This window comes from Pagrus pagrus, assembly GCF_965226575.1.
Source record: "Pagrus pagrus genome assembly, chromosome: 14".
NCBI lineage: Eukaryota > Metazoa > Chordata > Actinopteri > Spariformes > Sparidae > Pagrus > Pagrus pagrus.
Genome location: NC_140198.1, coordinates 22,211,682 through 22,231,312, shown reverse-complemented (window position 1 = coordinate 22,231,312; position 19,631 = coordinate 22,211,682). Strand labels below are relative to the sequence as shown.

Below are 19,631 nucleotides of genomic sequence, written 5' to 3'. Positions count from 1 at the left end.
GAAAAGCGTTTTCAACCACTACTACTACGTTTTCAACTACTTTATTTCACAAACTTGTTTATTTAACGTTGAGGCGGACCACTCCCCTCCGTGCGTCCCTACCGCTGCCTGCTCCAGATCAGTCACTCTGCTGTGTTGTGAGGTGGTTAGTGGATAGTGGATGGAGTCTGTCATGAGGTCGGTGCGCCCTCTACAGGATTAATAGCCTAATGTCGGGGGATCTTTTCAAATGGCGGAACATTTTCAAAGTAAAACCAAGTCTTATTCCCTGCATTTTATTTCTGAAAATATCGGCGACAATCGGCGAGTTTTGGCCGATTACCGATTAGTCTCAAACGGGCTATAATCGGCCGATTTAATCAGCTCGCCGATTAATCGGTCGGGCCCTACAATGAATCGACTAATTGCTGCAGCTCTTTTTGGAAGTACTTCAATGTGTACTTAAGAAGTCCTACAGTTCAAGACCACAGATTCATATAACCAAGATATTCTGAAAAAGTTACATGGTGCACTTTTAAACCTAATTGTCTTCGATTGATGGCACACTGCATCCAGCTTTTCAGTCAACTCAGCCACTAACCTCCGGCACCTTCTCTCTTCTAGATGGTTGTAAAGACCTTCATGGACATGGACCAGGACTCTGAGGAAGAGAAGGAGCTGTACCTGAACCTGGCCCTCCACCTGGCCTCAGACTTCTTCCTCAAACACCCAGACAAGGACGTGCGTCTGCTGGTTGCCTGCTGCCTGGCAGACATATTCAGGATTTACGCCCCAGAGGCGCCCTACACCTCCCCAGATAAACTCAAGGTATGCCGCTGAAGAAGACTCTGCTCCACAAGAGTTACTCACCGATTTAATTACATAACCCAGTTGTATCTTCTCTGGGGTATTTACTTCACACTAGCAGACTGATTCCAGCCAGTGTTTTTGGCTGGAGGCTTGACATGACTCACACTTTATAGAGTCTCTAAACACAATCTGTTTATTACACACAAATCAATATTCAGTAGCATGTCATGAATACAATCATTTTGGTGTGTTCAGGTTTCAGTGTTTGTGTTGGAACTGGCATTTAGCCTGAAAACACCTCTAGGTATATTTGTTTTGTGGCTGTTTTTATAGTTGTTGTTTTTTTACTTTGTTGTGTTGCCCTGATCAAACCTAATTTCTGCTAATGACAGTGTTTCTTTGTTGTTTCCAGGACATTTTCATGTTCATCACACGACAGCTCAAAGGACTTGAGGACACTAAAAGTGCTCAGTTCAACAGATACTTCTATCTGCTTGAGGTATGTGATTTCGAGTCTCCTTTTTGAATCTGAATCCTTTAGAATCCCTCATACAGTCTTATTGGGTTTGGTTTTCAACACTTAGCTGCAGACTTTTGCTTTCAACGCGTATCTACAGTCATAAATAACTCAAACTCAAAGGTCTCTGACTGAGAAGGAAGAAACTTTTCAGGGTGGCAGCCTAATTAATGCTCACAACCTGCAGCTACAATGTGAAAATGCAATGAGCAGAAGGTTTGAAGTGCTGATTAAATGTGTATGAAGTAACATGTGCAGGCTACTTAGAGGAAATACTATCTGCCCCTGGTCATATTTGCCCAGTGAAAGCAGCTAAAATGAGAAGCTCACTATTCAAATGTTTCCTACATTGCTCATTGCTAGTAAAAAGATTAAAGGTTTAATTAAGAGATTTGTTGGCTTTGGCCCCTAATAAATCTGGGAATTTTGCCAGGGAATTGGCTATTTGAAGAGAGGGTTCACATCCCTAACATGAGTAATGTTTCTTAAAAAAGGCGCATAAAAGGAGAGCTTACTGCCTCTCTTGTACTGCATATTTCATGTTCACAGTGTAGCAGGAAAGAGGAATTAAAAAAAAAACAAAAAAAAAACAAAAAAAACAGTTGAACGATCCGTCAACTTAAAAATGTGTTTTGCTTATTGTTATTTGACTTGGAAGATTGACTTTTACTGTACCAATGATGTATGCATGTACAGTATTTGACACTAGGAGTGCTTCTCTATGTGCTTCTTTAGTCTTCTTTAGCAACTGTCGTATATACAATCCCAGCTCTGTAACACTTTGTCAGCCGTAATGTAGGTGCTGACTACAAACAAAAGTCATTACGTCATAACAATGTTATGTGTTGAAAACGTGCATCTTGACGTTAACATGTATGTAACACTGTGATCCTACCCTCTCACTGAAGTTACATGGTGCAGAAACAAGTGATGGGGGGGCTGAGTTTAATACTTTTTAAATGGTAACTCACTCACAACTTAACTTGTGCAGGACTTTAGTTGGTGTATGGCTTGTTGACATCTCTGCTCATTCTGTGCCTACATATTTCCGCAAAAAAAAAGCTGTAGGTGAAATAAAGGCCAGGTCTTTAATAACGGCAAACAGAAAGTCACTGAAAGTATCAGCTCAGCTCGCTTGGAACCTCAACCAAGGTGATGCAAAAAAAAAAAAAAATACCTGTTCGATCCAACACAGTATGATCCAAAATGGCAAGGGAAAAAAACTAGTAGAGTCAAGTCGAATCAAGCCGTACACCAGTTAAAACAGCTCAAAGCCACTGCCACTATTTGTGGAAATAACTGTTCAAGCATTGCCAATTGTTTAGTTCTATCTCAGGGGGTTTGCATTCCCTATATTATTTGACCTCTGATCCTCTGAATAAATTTACTGAATAAATGTTTTAAAGATCTTCTGTAACCGCATCGCATTAAATAAATGATATTGAAGGCGAGTGTAGAGTCACGGCGGAGGAAGCAGTGGTGACAGAATGACATGCACTCTCCTGCTGTGCAGCAGAAACTTGGAGGAAATCTGTTCATATCAGCAGCAATCTGACAGTTTTGTTTTCCACCTCCTTCGGGCTGCAGCAGCCTCTGTCTGAACTTCTGAACTCCTTTAAGTCAATAAAGATAAATCAAAATTTAGTGTGGCTTCAAAAGTAACTAGACTAAATCCCTCAGTATTTTAGGAAAAACGAATTCTCTGATGTTCTTTTAATATAGTTTTGTTTGATTTTCATTCGTCTTGCTTGCTCTTGCATGTGTAACTTGCTCTTGCTTGTGTGTTTCAAAGTGCTTCTGATTCATTTATGGGAGTTTGCAAGAAGCTATTTCCTGATGAAATCAAAGGGCAAGTTGAGTCAAATTGGATGAAAATGTATTTTATTTGCAGCTTGATTATTATTATGAAGATTGTCATTAAAATGCCAGTGTTATAAATGGGGCATAATTGAACAATCGGAAGCAATTGTGTGATTGAGGAGGTCTAACTTCCAGTTTTAATTACATTAATTGCTTTGCACTTCATGCAACAATAGTGAAATCCAAATTATTAGCTACAGCAGCCCTGAAGTGGTTTTTAATAAGAACTTTTTAATTTAAAGTTGAAATTGAAACCTCAACTCATCATACAAAACCAGGCAAACTGTCTTCATGCTCCTGTAAATGGACATAGTGAGTGCCAACAGAGCTTGTTTACTGAAGCTCATTTGAAGTGACTCTAATCAATATTTTTTCTTATAACGATGCATCAAATGACAGTGTGTAAGGAGAGACGCGCATGGTAATGAGTCTACAGAGACCCATTGTCTGAATCTGTATTTCCCCTCTGCTTTATGGAGCTTTATAGGGAGTTTCAGCTCATTGTTTAGCTGTCCGGCCTGAAACTTTACTATTTGGTTTCACTCATAGCTCAGAGCCAAACAGCAAACAGACACAGGTAGTGACTAGCTGGTGGACAGAGTGGAGTATTTAGTAGCTAAAAAGCCAGATGATTCCAAAAGCAGAACAAAAACGGATTAATTTTGGACTTATTTTCACCAGGTGGTGAGAAACACAACTCTGAATAAATGCTAGTGTTGCTCTGTAAGTGCTGAATGTTTAAAGAAGCAAGTTTAAACTTAAAAGGTAAAGATGTGTCAGTGGTGCATTCACAACTTGTGACCAACAAAGGCATGTTTGCAGGTTTCGAGATTATTGAAGGATGATAATTGAAAGTCAACAAGCAAACATGGCTGTCTGTCCTTCCCTCATCTTCCTATTTTGCATGTGCATCACCACTAACATCCGTCCTCCTCTTTTTTTATTCAGAACATAGCATGGGTGAAGTCGTACAACATTTGTTTTGAGCTTGAAGACAGCAACGAGATCTTCACCCAGCTGTACAGAACACTCTTCCAGGTCATCAAGTAAGTCCTTTTATCAAGACGTGTTTCCATATTCATCATGGTGAATTTGTGAAAGTGTGGCCAGCTTTTATTTTTCCGCAGTAGTAGTCCTTAATGTCAGGAAATTATCCCTTGTAGCCTTTTGTAACACCTAAATCTGTCTCTGCTGCTACATCGTGAAACTGCACAATAGCAGTCCAGTTGTTTCTCTTTGATTGCCTTCCCTCCTCTCCTCTCCTTCCTCCCAACACGGCTCTCAATTTCACTCTGCTGAACACAACCTTGAGGGCTGAATTCTGCAGTACAGAATTTGGCTCTTTGCCATTGGTACAAAATAGTGTTTGTGTGTGTGTCAAGGTTGTGCCAGCACAATGTGTGTTTTTTTACTCTATAGGAGGAATCTAAAGACCTCTGCTTTCCATTTGAAATATGTGCAGTGTAGGGGAATGCAGCCCTAGTGTGTGTGTGTGTGTGATACAAGTGAATGGGAGGTAATGAGACTAGTAATGCCTGGCAGCGTCGAGGACGGCAGTCACTGAGATACAGATCTAGGTAATAAGCTTTACCCCCCGCTGTCATGCAGATCATTATGAGCAAATACACCCACCCTCTGTGTGATCGGTGCATCGCAGTCTGTTTTTGTGAGGCCAGTTTGTTTTCAAAACGAGCGATCTGGCAAGTGAAAAAGTCTGCGAAATGCCTGCTGCCAGCAAAGCAAATCTCAGCAATGGTGCACTCAGAAAATTACAGATTCTTGTGCCGAATGGGTGACGTGTACACTCTCAAAACTGCCATTGAGTATTTGACATTTTGATCTAAACCAAGTCAAATTTAAAGTCAGACACTACAGGCAAAAATGTGCTTCCACAACATGTCTCTTTCCTACTAGTAGAAAGGAAACCACAAAAGCACACAATTCATTCAGATTTCTGTTCTGGAAATGTGTGCAAGTTAGCACATATTTGACTAAATACTGACACATTTGCGTATTTTTCATAAAACTTGTAATACAAAAAAATATTGTCTCATTGTAAGCATCAACTGGGGAGGTTTCATGGTGACATCTATTATAATTTTTCCCATCTCATCTGTAGTGCCTTGCCTTAAGTTTCTGTCTCAATAGGAGCCAGTGTGTAATATTATATTTTAAGTTATGTGATGATGCCCTCCACGACCTTTGACCCTTTTTCCTCCCGTTTCCCTAGCAATGGCCACAACCAGAAGGTGCACATGCATATGGTAGACCTGATGAGCTCCATCATCTGTGAGGGAGACACTGTATCACAGGAGCTGTTGGACACTGTGTTGGTCAACCTGGTGCCAGCACACAAGGTAAGAGCGTGGTCACACAGAAAACCGTTAATATTGAGACCAATATCATTTTCCATACCCTGTAATTCAATGAGACCCCTGCAGGCGACGAGAGGTAAGGCAGCTTATGAGTTTGTGCACAAACATCTGTGGACATCTGTGCCTGCTGCAAGCATCCGAATGGGATTCTCCTGGGTGGGAAAAAAAGAACTGATGGACTACACCCTCAATTATCACATTAAATGTGCTTTTGTTGTTACTGTTGTTGTTGTGTAGTATGTCCTCTGGCCTGCTGTTTTATTCACCACTTGTTTTTCCTGTCTCTCTAGAATTTAAATAAACAAGCGTATGACCTGGCCAAAGCTTTGCTGAAGAGGACTGCACAAGCTATTGAACCCTACATCACCAATGTAAGATTAACACTTTACTCCACAAATACTTTTTTACTTATTTTTGTGTTTTACATTTTGAACATTCTGCGATAGTCACAAAAACACAGAAATGATACTTCTGAGAGCAATAACTGTTGAAACAGTGCATGATGTAGCTTCAAAGTTTTACATGTATCCCAGTAGCACCAAAACGCAACATCTGTTTACAATAACTTCCAGGTTGAAAACTCCCACATCAAGCACAAGCTAACATACAATTTAGTTGTCTTTTTTCATGATGTTATCTTAAAGTGTGTACATCTAATCTGTCAAAACTGCATGTCCGATGCTTTCATATCTCGTGAGTGACACTTTCAATAATGTTAGTCTAGAGACATAATTTGCCTGATGGGCCACAGACTAAAGAAATCACAGCTTATGTTAACTCCAAATTAGCAGTTATTCAAATAAGTTGTTGTTTATCATTGCAATCAAATCAACTGTCAGTTGTCTACATGGAAGTGACTGTTGTTATTAGTGCAGTGTCACTATGATTCGGTTTATAGGAAGAGCATGATCCCAACACCACCAGAGTATTTGAACCAGGGCCAACAATGCTAGAAATGCCTTGGCACTGCAAGAGAGTCATACTGTATATGAGCAAATGATGAAGCTAAGTGATCTATTGGACATTAAAATCAGCTGTTGAACATAAAACATTTGGAGCATCTTAGTATTTACATCATATACATTCAGCACAAGGGTCGTAAATTGAGATTTAATGAGGCCACTGGAATGGGGTGGAATAGGTTTTGAGACTGTTTCACAACTTGAAGACAGGTTTGTGCAGAGCAGAGGTGTGATTTAGGAAACCGCTGAATTCCTCCAGAGATACTGATCTGTACTTGACCTTTGACCTCACCATAGGAAGGAAGGGCGAATAACAAGAGGATTTCCTCATTGAGATCACAGTCCTTGTAGTCTTTGTCATACATCCTTACTTTCTTCTGTCTCATCTGTAATTGATCCTTGTTATAATCACTTTATTTTATTTGGACAAACAACATTCACACACATGGATGCACATGTTTAAATATATAGTAATATGAATACATACATAATATACACATGCTTATTCTCATATTTGGAACATAACGAATGTTGAAATAAATCTGCAAGACTATTTTGCACAATGGTCAAACAGTGTGTGATTTATCAAAAGAAAAAACACACAAAAAAACAGATTTTGCACTCTTAAAGCACATTTAAGAACAAGTCACATTGACCAAAGTTCTGTACAAACAAGAGAAGGTAACTAAAAAACACAAAAACAAGAAATATAGACGCAAACATCAGGGACACAGCTCATAGACACAAAAACACAACATGAGTGCAAAAACACAGGTCAAACAATCAGCCACATCAGGAGGATTCAAGCATCAGGGAATTTTTGAGCCTGGACTTAAAATTTTCTTGAGGGAAATGTGAGAGAACAGACAAATAATAATAAACTGAATCTACATACACAGACTGCTGTTGTGACCTGAGCATCTGCCTCTGCATCAGTGCCATGCAGAGACATGCATGAAACTGTGTGTCGGAAAAGTGACAGTTCTGAGTTGGAGGACCTCGCTGGATTATCATAACCTTTTATGCCTCCATCTGTGTCTTCTTCAGTTCTTCAACCAGGTGCTGATGCTGGGAAAGACCTCAGTCAGCGATCTGTCTGAACACGTTTTTGACCTCATCCTGGAGCTTTACAACATAGACAGCCACCTGCTGCTGTCAGTGCTGCCGCAGCTCGAGTTCAAATTGAAGGTGAAGAAAAACTCCCTGTAAACGTTCAAATTTGCCTGAACGCAGCTTTTAGTGTCATACATTTGTTAAATCATGTTGTTTTTTTAGTGCAACACACCTCACTGTGCTTTATTAGGATGTTTGACAGGTAAATAAATGAGATTTGTTTGTTGTAATGGTAATAGCAGAGATGGAAGCAGCAGCAGCGCTCGTGTTATATTGGTGTTATGAGTTCATCCACACGCCCGACTGAAAACATGAATTCTTCTCAAAGCTATTACCCACATCCTGCACATTTTCACTTTCTCTGCAGGTTTGTTGATTCATATTAGAAAGATAAAGCAGTCAGCCAGTCAGCATAATGTTGCCTCTGCAGTGTCTCATAAAGGCATCCTGCTGATGGATAACGCTCATTAACTGTTCAGAGGGAGTGTAGATCACTGCTGTCTCCTCAAAATAATAGCTGCGATAAAATTTCTCCCCCACAGACTACACACTCTTTTTCTCTCTCTCATGTTTGCTCATTCTTTGTCTCACCCTCGCTCTTTTCATCTTTATCTCTTGTTGCTCGTTTTCTCTCCTCAATGCTTTTCTTCTCTCATCCACACTCCTTTCCTCTTGTCTTCCTTTGTCTTTACTTCTCCTTGTCGCTGCTGTTTCCTCGTTCTAAAACAATATTGATACCAAAGTAACGGCTGCCTTTGTGTGTTATGAAAACGTTGCCAGTGTTGTTCATGTAAATGAGTTGGCGTGTCTCTCCATAAGAAATGGCCAAGTCCTGTGCATCATTTCTCTCTCTGTCTCCCTCTTTCCCTCTGTCTCTGCAGAGTAATGATAATGATGAGAGGCTGCAGGTGGTGAAGCTGCTGGCTAAGATGTTTGGAGCCAAGGACTCCGAGTTGGCTGGACAGAACAAACCGCTCTGGCAGTGTTACCTGGGCAGGTGGGTTTCAGAGTTGTGGCTATGGCACCCTACAGATCCTTTAAAAGTCTGAAAAAGTATTTTTAAAGTTTTTTAAAATGTGACAGACCCTTTTTTTCCAACATGCAGTGTATACTAAAACTTACTGGAATCACTGTTACCTTACATTTAGTCAATCATTAACAACAATCGATAAAAGAGTATAAATAAGTAACTGTAAATCATAAGGTTGTCCTGCACAAATAAAGGATAAATAAATGGCATAAATGGCAGAAAACCAGCAGATTCTTTCATTTTGAAAGCTGGAACCAGTAAATGTCTGACACTTCTGCTTTTAAAAAATGACTAAAACGATTAATGAACAATCTAATAATAATAGTAATAGTAGTGATAATAATAATAACTTTATTTGTATAGCACCTTTAGAAACATGGTTACAAAGTGCTGTACATGCATACAACATATCAACAAAGACAGAGTGTAACAGGGAGATACAATACGTAAAATCTGGATTATAAAACAAAGTTTAAATAATCTTAATCAGGTGAAAATAACTAATTTCAAATAATTTTATCACGATTAAGTAATCGTGTGTGTGTTTATGTCTCACCGTCACCTAGCAGAGTTGCTGACATTAACGACCACTTCTTCTCCCAACAGGTTTAACGACATCCACGTGCCTATCAGACTGGAGTGTGTCAAGTTTGCCAGTCATTGTCTCATGAACCACCCAGACCTGGCCAAAGACCTCACAGGTAAATCAGATGAAATGCTTCAGTTTATCAGCATGGAACCCCATCGTGATCCGTGTTGTTATTTTGCCACCTCCTTTTTATAGCGTGTAATTTGGAAGAAATGAGAAACATTCGCTGTTTTTTTTTGGTTGTGGCTTATTCTAACACATCCCACTCATTTGTTCCTGTTTTCTTACCCAGAATTCTTGAGGGTCAGATCACATGACCCAGAGGAGGCCATCCGCCATGATGTCATCGTCTCTATAGTAACTGCTGCCAAGAAAGACTTGTCTCTAGTCAATGATGCACTGCTCAATTTTGTTAAGGAGAGGACATTGGACAAAAGAGTAAGTGGGCATTTTTTACAAAAAAGTTCTCAGTGTGTTTTCAGCGTTTTGTATGAAGCTCTGGGCGATGTAATATATATGTAAATCTAGTCACAGTTATTTATATATACTAAAAATAAAAGTAAACAAACCTTCCAGGCTAAATCATTATGAATCTTGTAGTTTCTTAAAGGCAGTTCCTTGAAGGACTACAGTATTTTTGGATTGAAATAACACATTTTCCCGTAATTTAGCTGCTGTTTTTGTACAATGTCGAGCATCTGTCTTATCAACTGCATGTCAAAGTTTCCAACTTTCTTACTGAGAAGACTTCCTGTCACTGTAAGTATTTATAGATCGCCCAGCCAGTTTTCTTTTGAGGACTACAGCTACTGCAACCCTTCTATCTTCTCATAATTTCTTACTTAACAAGTTGTCGTGATTGATAATCATGCGTCTCCTTTTATCTTTCCCTATCCTTCCTCATCAGTGGCGTGTACGTAAGGAGGCCATGATGGGCCTGGCATCGATCTACAGGAAGTACTCGCTGCAGGGAGAGGGAGGGAGAGAGGCCTCTAAACAGATTTCCTGGATCAAAGACAAGTTGCTCCATATCTACTACCAGAACAGCATCGACGACAGGTTTGTGTTCCTGTTTGTTATAATAAATACACTGGAAAAGCAAAACACCTTCATGAGTAAGTGTTTAACACCTGGAGGCAAGTGTTTAAAAGAGAGCATTTACATTTGTTTCGTAAAAGATGCTGATGAGACTTTCTGTGAGTTTGCTGAATCATTTGCGCTTCATTTTCTCAACCACAGCTTCCATGTTTGCCTTGGGCTATTGGCAATGTACCTTTGGATTTCTGCACTTAGTTTAGTTTTGATGAATGCGTCTTGTTCCACGGAGAACAGTGTGGATAATTAATATGAATCCTTTGCAAATAGAAGTGGTATGCCAAAAACTGAGTTTTTGCTTGTTGTGATGTATCTTGAAATGTTTCATATCCCTAAAATCTGTACATGCAAAGCTAAAAGGTTATGTAATTGATAGAAGTATTGATATTCACTCACCACATTTTCCCCCATGTTACATAACGTAATGACATCATCATAAGTCTTCAACGTGAGACAAGCACTAGCTTTTGATCAATTTAAACAGGATCATGCAAACACCGATCTTTCGCCGCCAGTTCGGTGCTGTCCACCCCCGTTTTCATAGGGTTAATATTAATAATAACATCGCATTGAGATATGTTACAGCAGAGTTTAGCAGTGTGGGAACACTTTTCACCCGTCTGGAATTTTGTTTGATTGTGTTTCCAAGTGGTATTATTGTCGGTGCCGCTGTTGCAAACACAACTGGATCATTTCTGTTTTCCTCAGAGTGGCAAATAACAACAACACAGGACCAAACCCCGTGCCTGGTGGCAGACAAAATGATATAGTGGTGGCAATGTTTATGATGAACCAATGCAAACGCTGATGGTCTCATTATTCTACCCATTACATTGTGCAATAAATATTCACTTCATAATGATACGTGAAGCAGAAAACCCGTCTACTGCCAGCTTTTAAGTCGGTCTTTCAGAATCAAAACAACAAATTCTTCTCTAATGTGACCACTACATTAGCCTCAGGCCAGCGTAATGTTTTTTCATTATTTGAGAAGCCACACAGCACACTGCAGCATCACTCGTATCTCCACCTGCAAATGCACGACACAGAGGGCATACAGGACCTCTGTGGGAGTTATTGAAAGTGATTCTGCAAAATGTCACCAGCTGAAGTAGAAAGTAGATGAGCCATGTTGGGGGCAAAGTGGGCACCTCCTGAACAAAAGCCTGAATGACAACACACACACAGACACACACACACATAAAAAAGAAAAAACTAGTCCTGAGATCTAACTGCAGGGCCGTGTTGTCCTTTGGATCACTCTGCTGCAGTGGAGCTGCTCAGCTGCCAGCAGGAAAAGTCTGTATTGTAACAGGCAGTTCCTGTGTGAGTGCGACTGTATGAAAGTTAAACAGTGCAGCACTAAAATACTCGTGCATGCTCAGCAAATTCTCCCTTAAAACTGCTGGAATTTATGATCTAAAATGTACTTAATCATAAAGTGTCAAAATGTTATTATGAGAGGTATTAAAATGTGAGATTATGCCCAGACTGCTGAGAAATGTATTTAATTAAACAGTCGCTAATATATTTGGTAAGTAACTACCAGGGAGGGACTGTGATCTCATTCATGCATAAATATTTGAAAATAAGAAGAAAAATTCAACAGGAAACTTTTTTCCACTTTCTTCCAAGCTGCCTTGATTTTCTGATCCTGGTGTGGATAATCTTATTAACAGGGAACACACAAGTCCTTGAAATCCTTGAAAGATTGTGAATTTGAGGAGAGAAAATCGAGGCCTTGAATTTTTTTATAAAAACAGACATAGATATGGGTCATTAAAAGTGTTTTGAATTTATATATTTTGTGCACATTTTTAAAATATATTTAAAAAAATTGCTAGTTGTCATTATGCTTTGTGTTGTAACAATAATTAACCTTGATCCATGTCTTTGCCGTGTTGGGTCATTTTAGTTGAAGGGATTCGTCCTTGAAAAGTTCTTGAATTTTGTGTTAAGATGTGGGAACCCCGTAATAAACTAATCGTGTCCACTCGCTGTCAGGACTCTCAGCTCAAACCTTTAAAGAGAAAAACAAACAGATAATCTTCAGTTTAATCTAAAAATATTAAATATCTTAAATATTTCCTTTAATGTGCACAGGTTGCTGGTGGAGCGAGTCTTTGCCCAGTACATGGTTCCTCACAACCTGGAAACCTCGGAGAGGATGAAGTGTCTTTACTACCTGTATGCCACCCTGGACACAAATGCTGTAAAGTAAGTCTCTCTCACACACAAAAGATTAAAGGTAGTTGCTGTGACTGTGACTTTGTGGGCGAAATGTTGAAGGAAGACCTTTTATAATTTTCCTCCTCTGTGCCTCTCAGAGCTTTGAATGAGATGTGGAAATGCCAGAATCTGCTGAGACACCACGTCAAAGACCTGCTGGACTTGATCAAAAAACCGAAGGTAACTCTGACTGAAGCACACTTTAGAAAGCTGATAGTTTAACAACTCTTATCTTATGTTTCCTGACTGTTTTTGTCGGGTTTTTTTGTAGTCTGACGCATCAAGCAAGGCTGTCTTCGCCAAAGTCATGGTGATCACAAGTAAGGCATCTCACGCATGTTAAAAATTAGTTCAACAACTTTCTTTCAGAAAGTTTGCATCAAATTGTTAGCATAGATGAAGTAGAAGGGAAAAAGAGCAACATTTCTTCTGAAATTGCTGAAACAGGATGAGCTAGCCATCCTTGTTTCAAATTTATGCTTTGTTGACATCGTCTTTTTATTCTGTCTACAGGGAACCTGCCAGACCCGGGTAAGGCTCAGGACTTTGTAAAGAAGCTGGCTCAGGTCCTGGACGATGACGAGCGCATCAGAGATCAGTTGGAAACCTTGGTCAGCCCCTCCTGCTCCTGCAAGCAAGCTGAAGTCTGTGTGGTGAGTATTGACGTTTCTGTCCCAGGTCACAGCGTAGTGCCTTCTAATTTAATTCCCGTCACTGCCTTTGATTTTATAGTAATCGATACTCTGTTTTTGGGGCTCTAAAAACATTTTCTCAAATCAAAGGTTTTGACTTCAAGAAGCAGTAGAAAACCCCAGAAGTGTCTTTATAATCTTTCTGTGTAGAAGTTTTTTCACTTGTAGCTTTAAGCTTTGAGTCAGTATTTTGGGTTTAAAAAGGTTGTTAAAGTTGGTACAAATTGTGAATTAATCTGCAGTAATCTCTTAATGACCATCATGAGTGTGAGGATAGCTTACCCCTGCTTCTAACAGTGAATCTGCTGATACACTTTTTACATCAGTTCTTCAATTAATGTTATCAGAGAGCAAATTTTGCTGCCTCTTTTATAATCTCTAACACAATCAGTGAATGATGGGATGTTAAGCTGGATACTTGCCTAATTCCTGTTTGCTCGCATGTAGTGTGTTAGGAGATTTATTACATATTGAATTATTCATCTAAACAGATTGATGAATGGACACTGGAAATAAATGGAGATACTGTTGGTCAGTTTATTATTGTAAGAAGTTTGTGGGTTGTTGTTTTTTTTTCCCTTTTTCCCTGGTTGCGCGTTGAGGGGATTTGTCTCTTTCTCTCTAAAATGTCTCTTTTCACACCATTTCAGTTTTACACATTGTCAGGTTTGATGCATTAGTGTCATTATTATAATAATTTTGTAAATTATTTGTCACCTTTTCAGCGAGACATCACTAAAAAGCTCGGCAGCCCCAAACAGCCCAGTAATCCCTTCCTGGAAATGGTCAAGTTCCTGCTGGAGAGAATCGCTCCTGTACACATCGACACAGAGTCCATCAGGTACGTGTGTGTGTGTGTGTGTGTGTGTGTGTGTGTGTGTGTGTGTGTGTGTGTGTGTGTGTGTGTGTGTATTTCTGTGTGTGATATTTGATTCAATTGTGCCGTGTTTGACCTTTTTTCTCTGTCTTTCATCTGTTAGTGCTTTGATAAAACAGGTGAACAAATCTATAGACGGAACAGCCGATGATGAAGAGGAGGGCGTCCCTACTGAAGAGGCCATTAGAGCAGGACTGGAACTGCTGAAGGTAAAAACCAAACGTCAGCTGAACATTTGCATCTATCTGCAACATGTGGTGATGAATACTAGGTTGTCAGTTCATTATCTCATGTTGGTGCTCCATTTAACACAAACGATTGGCTCTAAACTCCTCCAACAGTTCTGTTGCTGGGGTGTCTGTGTGAATTACTGCCTGCTACTCCAGTAATCACTGAATAAATATACTGCTGTGCTCTGTTCTTGTTGAGTGAAGTAATGGAATGACAAACGGGAAGGCAGCACCAGTCATTAAACATTATATACTGACACAAAGACATTTGTTTTCAAAGAATTCTAGTTTCTACAGTCAACACTTTATATGATTGATGGTGATTATTGTAGAAATTACAAGCAGCTGTTCAACCTCTTCTTTTTTAATCCCACACAGGTGCTGTCGTTCACACACCCGGTGTCATTCCACTCCGCAGAGACATTCGAGTCCCTGTTGGGTTGTCTGAAGATGGACGACGAGAAGGTCGCAGAGGCTGCGCTGCAGATCTTCAAGAACACGGGCAGCAAGATGGAAGAGAGTTTCCCTCACATCAAATCGTACGTCTCATCACCTGATTGATGCTTGAAGCAGGACGTGTGCAATCACTCTTTTAAATCAGGCATTTAAAAACTGTGGTTGTTCATATTTTGGGCTGAGACACTTGCTTTGAGCACGCTGCACTCTTCATGGCTTATGGCTTCCTATGGTTTGTAATGGTGCTCTCCTGCCTGCTCCCCCTAGTGTGTTGCTGCCGGTACTACAGGCCAAAGCCAAGAGAGGCCCCCCTCGCCAGGCCAAGTATGCCATCCACTGCATCAACGCCATGTTCACCAACAGAGACACACACTTCGCCCAGATCTTTGAGGTGAGTCAATCCCATCACTTTGGTTTTTTTAACTTTCTTACTCATAAAAGAGAAATATATATATATATATATATATATATATATATATATATATATATATATATATAGAAAATGTAAATTAAATGTCAAGTCATGCCAATTAAATGTGACATGTTTACGTCCCCCAGCCTCTGCATAAAGGCCTGGACCCTGCTAACCTGGAGCAGCTCATCACTCCTCTGACCACCCTGGGTCACCTGGCTCAGCTGGCGCCAGAACAGTTTGCTGCACCGCTCAAATCTCTAGTCGCCAACTTCATTGTGAAGGATCTGCTCATGAACGACAGGGTACACAATCCATCTTCATATCATCATATACACTCTGCTCATGTTGAAGACCAGGGCAGCTTGTTATTGTTTATTTATTCGACACTTTACATTTTCACTAACAAAACTCCAGACTGAAAACCTGAAACGTGGCCAAAAAACTGTCCTACAATCAGCATTTATGTTGCCTGTCTGTTCGTATCATTTGAAATAAGTCGTATATTATTATCTGTATTGTCTGTAGATCCCAGGCAAGAAGACAACCAAACTTTGGGTTCCAGATGACGAAGTGTCCCCGGAAACTCTGGCCAAGGTCAGCTGTGAACCTTCATGTGTCTCTTGACACTCTCTCTGTTCACCTTTTTAGTCTACTGTTGTTTGTTTTTATATGAAGAATACTTCATCACAATCTTTCTTTATTTACCTTTGTTCAGATCCAGGGCATAAAGCTGATGGTGAGGTGGTTACTAGGAGTGAAGAACAACCAGAGCAAATCAGGCAACTCCACTCTGAGGATGCTGACCGCTATTCTACACAGTGATGGAGACCTCACCGAGCAGGGCAGGATGGGGTAAACAACAAAGCCTCTACTTCTTTATCAGACAAGCATGAGGCTCCTGTGTGTACCAGCCTCTTGAGCAGTTTTGTATTCAGATTATTAAAATGACATTTTCAGTGAAGCGCTGGATTTTAATAGGTTTTTTGAAGCCTAGGGGGGGATGTTGGGCTTCATCATAACAACATGAAACCCTTGTTTATTCTGTCTCCTCTGCCTCCTTCCCATCATCCCCCAGTAAACCAGACATGTCGAGGCTGCGGCTGGCGGCGGCGTGCGCCCTGCTGAAGCTGGCACAGGAGCCTTGCTATCACGAAATCATCACGTTGGAGCAGTATCAGCTGTGTGCTCTCGTCATCAATGTAAGAACCTCCACAGGTCTCTCTGTCTGTTTATGGCTCTGATTTTAAATTGTTTTAAAATGATGCATCTGCGCTCCCTCCCCACATTTCTCCAAACCATTTCATCATCTGTCTCCTCCTCCTAATCACCGTCACTGTTTGTCTGTGCGTCATTCTCTCCACTCTCTAGGATGAGTGCTACCAGGTGCGACAGTGTTTTTCCCAGAAGCTCCATCGGGGCCTGTGCCGCCTCCGTCTGCCTCTGGAATACATGGCAGTGTTCGCTTTGTGTGCCAAGGACCCCGTTAAGGAGAGGAGGGCTCACGCTCGCCAGTGCCTGGTGAAAAACGTCAACATACGCAGAGAGTACCTCAAACAGCACGCAGCCATCAGTGGTAAACAAATTCGACGAGATCTGACAATTTTCAAGTGGAATCTGATATTTTTGTTTGTTTATTTTATCTTAATAGCAGCTCTCAAAAGTCTGTCGCATTAAAAACAAGTCATCCATTATTTAATGCTTACATTCTACAGTTTATATATCTACTAAGAATATTTTACATATGGAGCTAAAATTATTATAAAGGGGAAGTTAAACAGAAATTGTCCGAGTGCAAAGGAATGAATACGATCTTTGCTTCCTTTCCGTGCACGTCATTAGCACTGTTGTGATGAGGTAATATTGCTACAATGTTTACCTTGTGTGTGTGCCAACAGACAAGCTGTTCTCACTGCTGCCGGAGTATGTGGTGCCCTACACCATCCACCTGCTGGCACACGACCCAGACTATGTCAAAGTACAGGACATCGAGCAGCTCAAAGACATTAAAGAGTAAGTACGCAAAGCTGTTTGTAGATGATAACACTGATGATGAACGAATGAAGTACACATTTTTAATTACACATGCAGCTATGTTGGCTATGAAAACACTAAGCACTGAATAATAACTTCCCCCCCACAGAGAATACTCGCCGCTATCACCATTTTATTATTGCCATTACTCATGAAGTGCATCTTCGGTGTCCAAACAATTTTAATGCTGCGTCCAAGAACTTTAGAATGAAAACGCTCTGTAAGTCCTGTATGCTAATGTCAAACCTCCCTTTCTTGTCAGAGCTTTGTGGTTTGTCCTTGAGATCATCATGGCCAAGAATGAGAACAACAGCCACGCCTTCATCAGGAAAATGGTGGAGAATATCAAACAGACGAAAGATGCCCAGGCCCCCACCGATCCCAAAACAAACGAGGTACACATATCAGTCTGCAAGACGAGTTCTCGTACACTGAATTTATGATATCTGGACAATACATACTCATTTTCACTGCCTCCAAGTATCAACCTTTTGTGTCTCCTCTTTACAGAAACTCTACACAGTGTGTGACGTAGCCATGCACATTATCATGTCAAAGAGCACCACCTACAGCCTGGAGTCACCAAAAGACCCGGTGCTGCCCACGTGCTTCTTCACCAAACCAGACAAGGTTGGTGTCTGCACCAGAAGATCTTCAGTATTCATTTCCAGCAGAGCAATATCTTTACTGCCGTCTTCTGGTCTGATGTATAATAATAGCAACAGCTGAGCTGCAAATCTGATCTTCAAAACAATTTATTATATTTGACTTCTTAAATGAGAGGTCAAGTTGCACAATTCCCTTTAGAGTGTTACGGGTATTTATGCATTTGCACCTCTTTGAAAAGTGGTAATTAGAAGATAAACACAGATGACTTGTATCCTCTTTGTCGCAGTAGCTATTTGTAACCTATTTATTTTGTGGAAGCGCCCCAGATTTTTGTGTAAATACAGGCTTGTTTCAGCAGGAATTATCAACATAGCTGGCCCACATTTTTACTAATTAGACTTTTTGTCAGGAGCAAACGCTCTCATCGTAATCCTCAGCTTGTGTTTCATGTTATCTTCTGGTATTTGTTCTCCTGACACACACAAATACTCTAACATAACCCTCCTCTCTGTTACAGAATTTCAGCAACACAAAAAATTATCTCCCACCAGAGATGAAGTCATTCTTCACACCAGGAAAGGTAAGCTTATTAACGCTTCAAAAATGTCAGTGTTGGCTGTTTCCTTCTCATATCTCTGTTTTGCTGCATGCAACACAAATCAAACTGTAACTTTTTCTAATTTCTCGCTCCACCAGCCGAAGTCGGCTAACGTTTTGGGTGCAGTAAACAAGCCTCTGTCGTCGGCGGGGAAGCAGCTCCAGAGTAAAGCTTCTCGTATGGAGACCGCCAGCAACGACGACTCCTCGTCTAACCCGGGTTCTCCACAGCGCAGCAAGACCAGGTATAGGACATGTTAGTCACATGAAAACTCAAAATCCAGTCCAGTTCAAGACGTTCAGGTGTTCTGATCTCTGAACTAGAGCTGCAACTTACAATTATTTTCATTATCGATTAATCTGACAATTACTTTTACAATTAATTAGAAAACTCTCATCATAGATTCCCAGAGCCCAAAGTGTGACATCTTAAGTTTGCTGCTTTTACCCAACCAACAGTTAAAAAAACTGAAGGACTCTTTATTAACTGTCATCAATGACAAAGAAGATCATCAGATCCTTACATTTAAGAAGCTGGAACCAGCAAGTGTTTGACTTTTTTCCCGAAAAATTACCGAAATGATGATCAATGATCAAAATAGTCGGCCATTAATTCTCTTCGATCATCTCATCACTCATCAGTTAATCGACTGATTGTTGCAGCTCTACTCTGATCCCAGATATGAAAACAAACTTCCTCACAGCCCAGACAGTGAAGATGTTCATTGATATCTGATGATGGACTACACAGAACCACAGAGCCGGCTTTTGTATCTTGTCACTTGCAGCTGGTGTTGAATTGATGTGTATCTAAAATAATTTCTGTGTTTCAGGCACGACAGCACAGAGATGGATCATAGTGAAAACGAGGACATCACCCTAAAGAGAGCAGACAGCACTGATAAGGTATTAAAACCTCTTTTATTAACTGATGTAATATCTACTGTGATGTGAGAACTTAAGCTGATTGGTCTTACAATTTAACTTTAATTCTTCTTGGCCTTCATATCCTTGTTACTAATGAAATCTTTTCAGACCATTTTGTGTGTAAATATCATCTGAAAGCTCCAGTAATCATCCCAAAATATCCTGGAGTTATTCTTTCCGAGCTACTGGAATGTTATCAGAATCTCCCAGCCATCGTTTTCTGGAAAAAGTTGTAACA

General features: G+C 40.3%; 1 protein-coding gene across 1 annotated transcript in view; it reads left to right on the top strand.

The window, feature by feature from the left end:
- pds5b (PDS5 cohesin associated factor B) overlaps window positions 1-19,631 on the top strand; it is a 32,900-nt gene that overhangs the window by 10,708 nt on the left and 2,561 nt on the right. Inside the window, exons 3-31 of the mRNA XM_084374121.1 lie at window positions 604-807; window positions 1,202-1,288; window positions 4,115-4,212; window positions 5,397-5,523; window positions 5,832-5,912; window positions 7,551-7,691; window positions 8,498-8,613; window positions 9,253-9,347; window positions 9,528-9,673; window positions 10,143-10,294; window positions 12,434-12,547; window positions 12,658-12,739; window positions 12,831-12,879; window positions 13,073-13,212; window positions 13,977-14,092; window positions 14,232-14,337; window positions 14,737-14,897; window positions 15,082-15,205; window positions 15,373-15,531; window positions 15,755-15,823; window positions 15,945-16,081; window positions 16,305-16,428; window positions 16,598-16,802; window positions 17,125-17,239; window positions 17,523-17,655; window positions 17,771-17,890; window positions 18,387-18,449; window positions 18,566-18,711; window positions 19,300-19,372. Of these exons, the coding sequence (XP_084230247.1) occupies window positions 604-807; window positions 1,202-1,288; window positions 4,115-4,212; window positions 5,397-5,523; window positions 5,832-5,912; window positions 7,551-7,691; window positions 8,498-8,613; window positions 9,253-9,347; window positions 9,528-9,673; window positions 10,143-10,294; window positions 12,434-12,547; window positions 12,658-12,739; window positions 12,831-12,879; window positions 13,073-13,212; window positions 13,977-14,092; window positions 14,232-14,337; window positions 14,737-14,897; window positions 15,082-15,205; window positions 15,373-15,531; window positions 15,755-15,823; window positions 15,945-16,081; window positions 16,305-16,428; window positions 16,598-16,802; window positions 17,125-17,239; window positions 17,523-17,655; window positions 17,771-17,890; window positions 18,387-18,449; window positions 18,566-18,711; window positions 19,300-19,372 (3,483 nt within the window). The remainder of the gene's footprint in view (window positions 1-603; window positions 808-1,201; window positions 1,289-4,114; window positions 4,213-5,396; window positions 5,524-5,831; window positions 5,913-7,550; window positions 7,692-8,497; window positions 8,614-9,252; window positions 9,348-9,527; window positions 9,674-10,142; window positions 10,295-12,433; window positions 12,548-12,657; window positions 12,740-12,830; window positions 12,880-13,072; window positions 13,213-13,976; window positions 14,093-14,231; window positions 14,338-14,736; window positions 14,898-15,081; window positions 15,206-15,372; window positions 15,532-15,754; window positions 15,824-15,944; window positions 16,082-16,304; window positions 16,429-16,597; window positions 16,803-17,124; window positions 17,240-17,522; window positions 17,656-17,770; window positions 17,891-18,386; window positions 18,450-18,565; window positions 18,712-19,299; window positions 19,373-19,631) is intronic.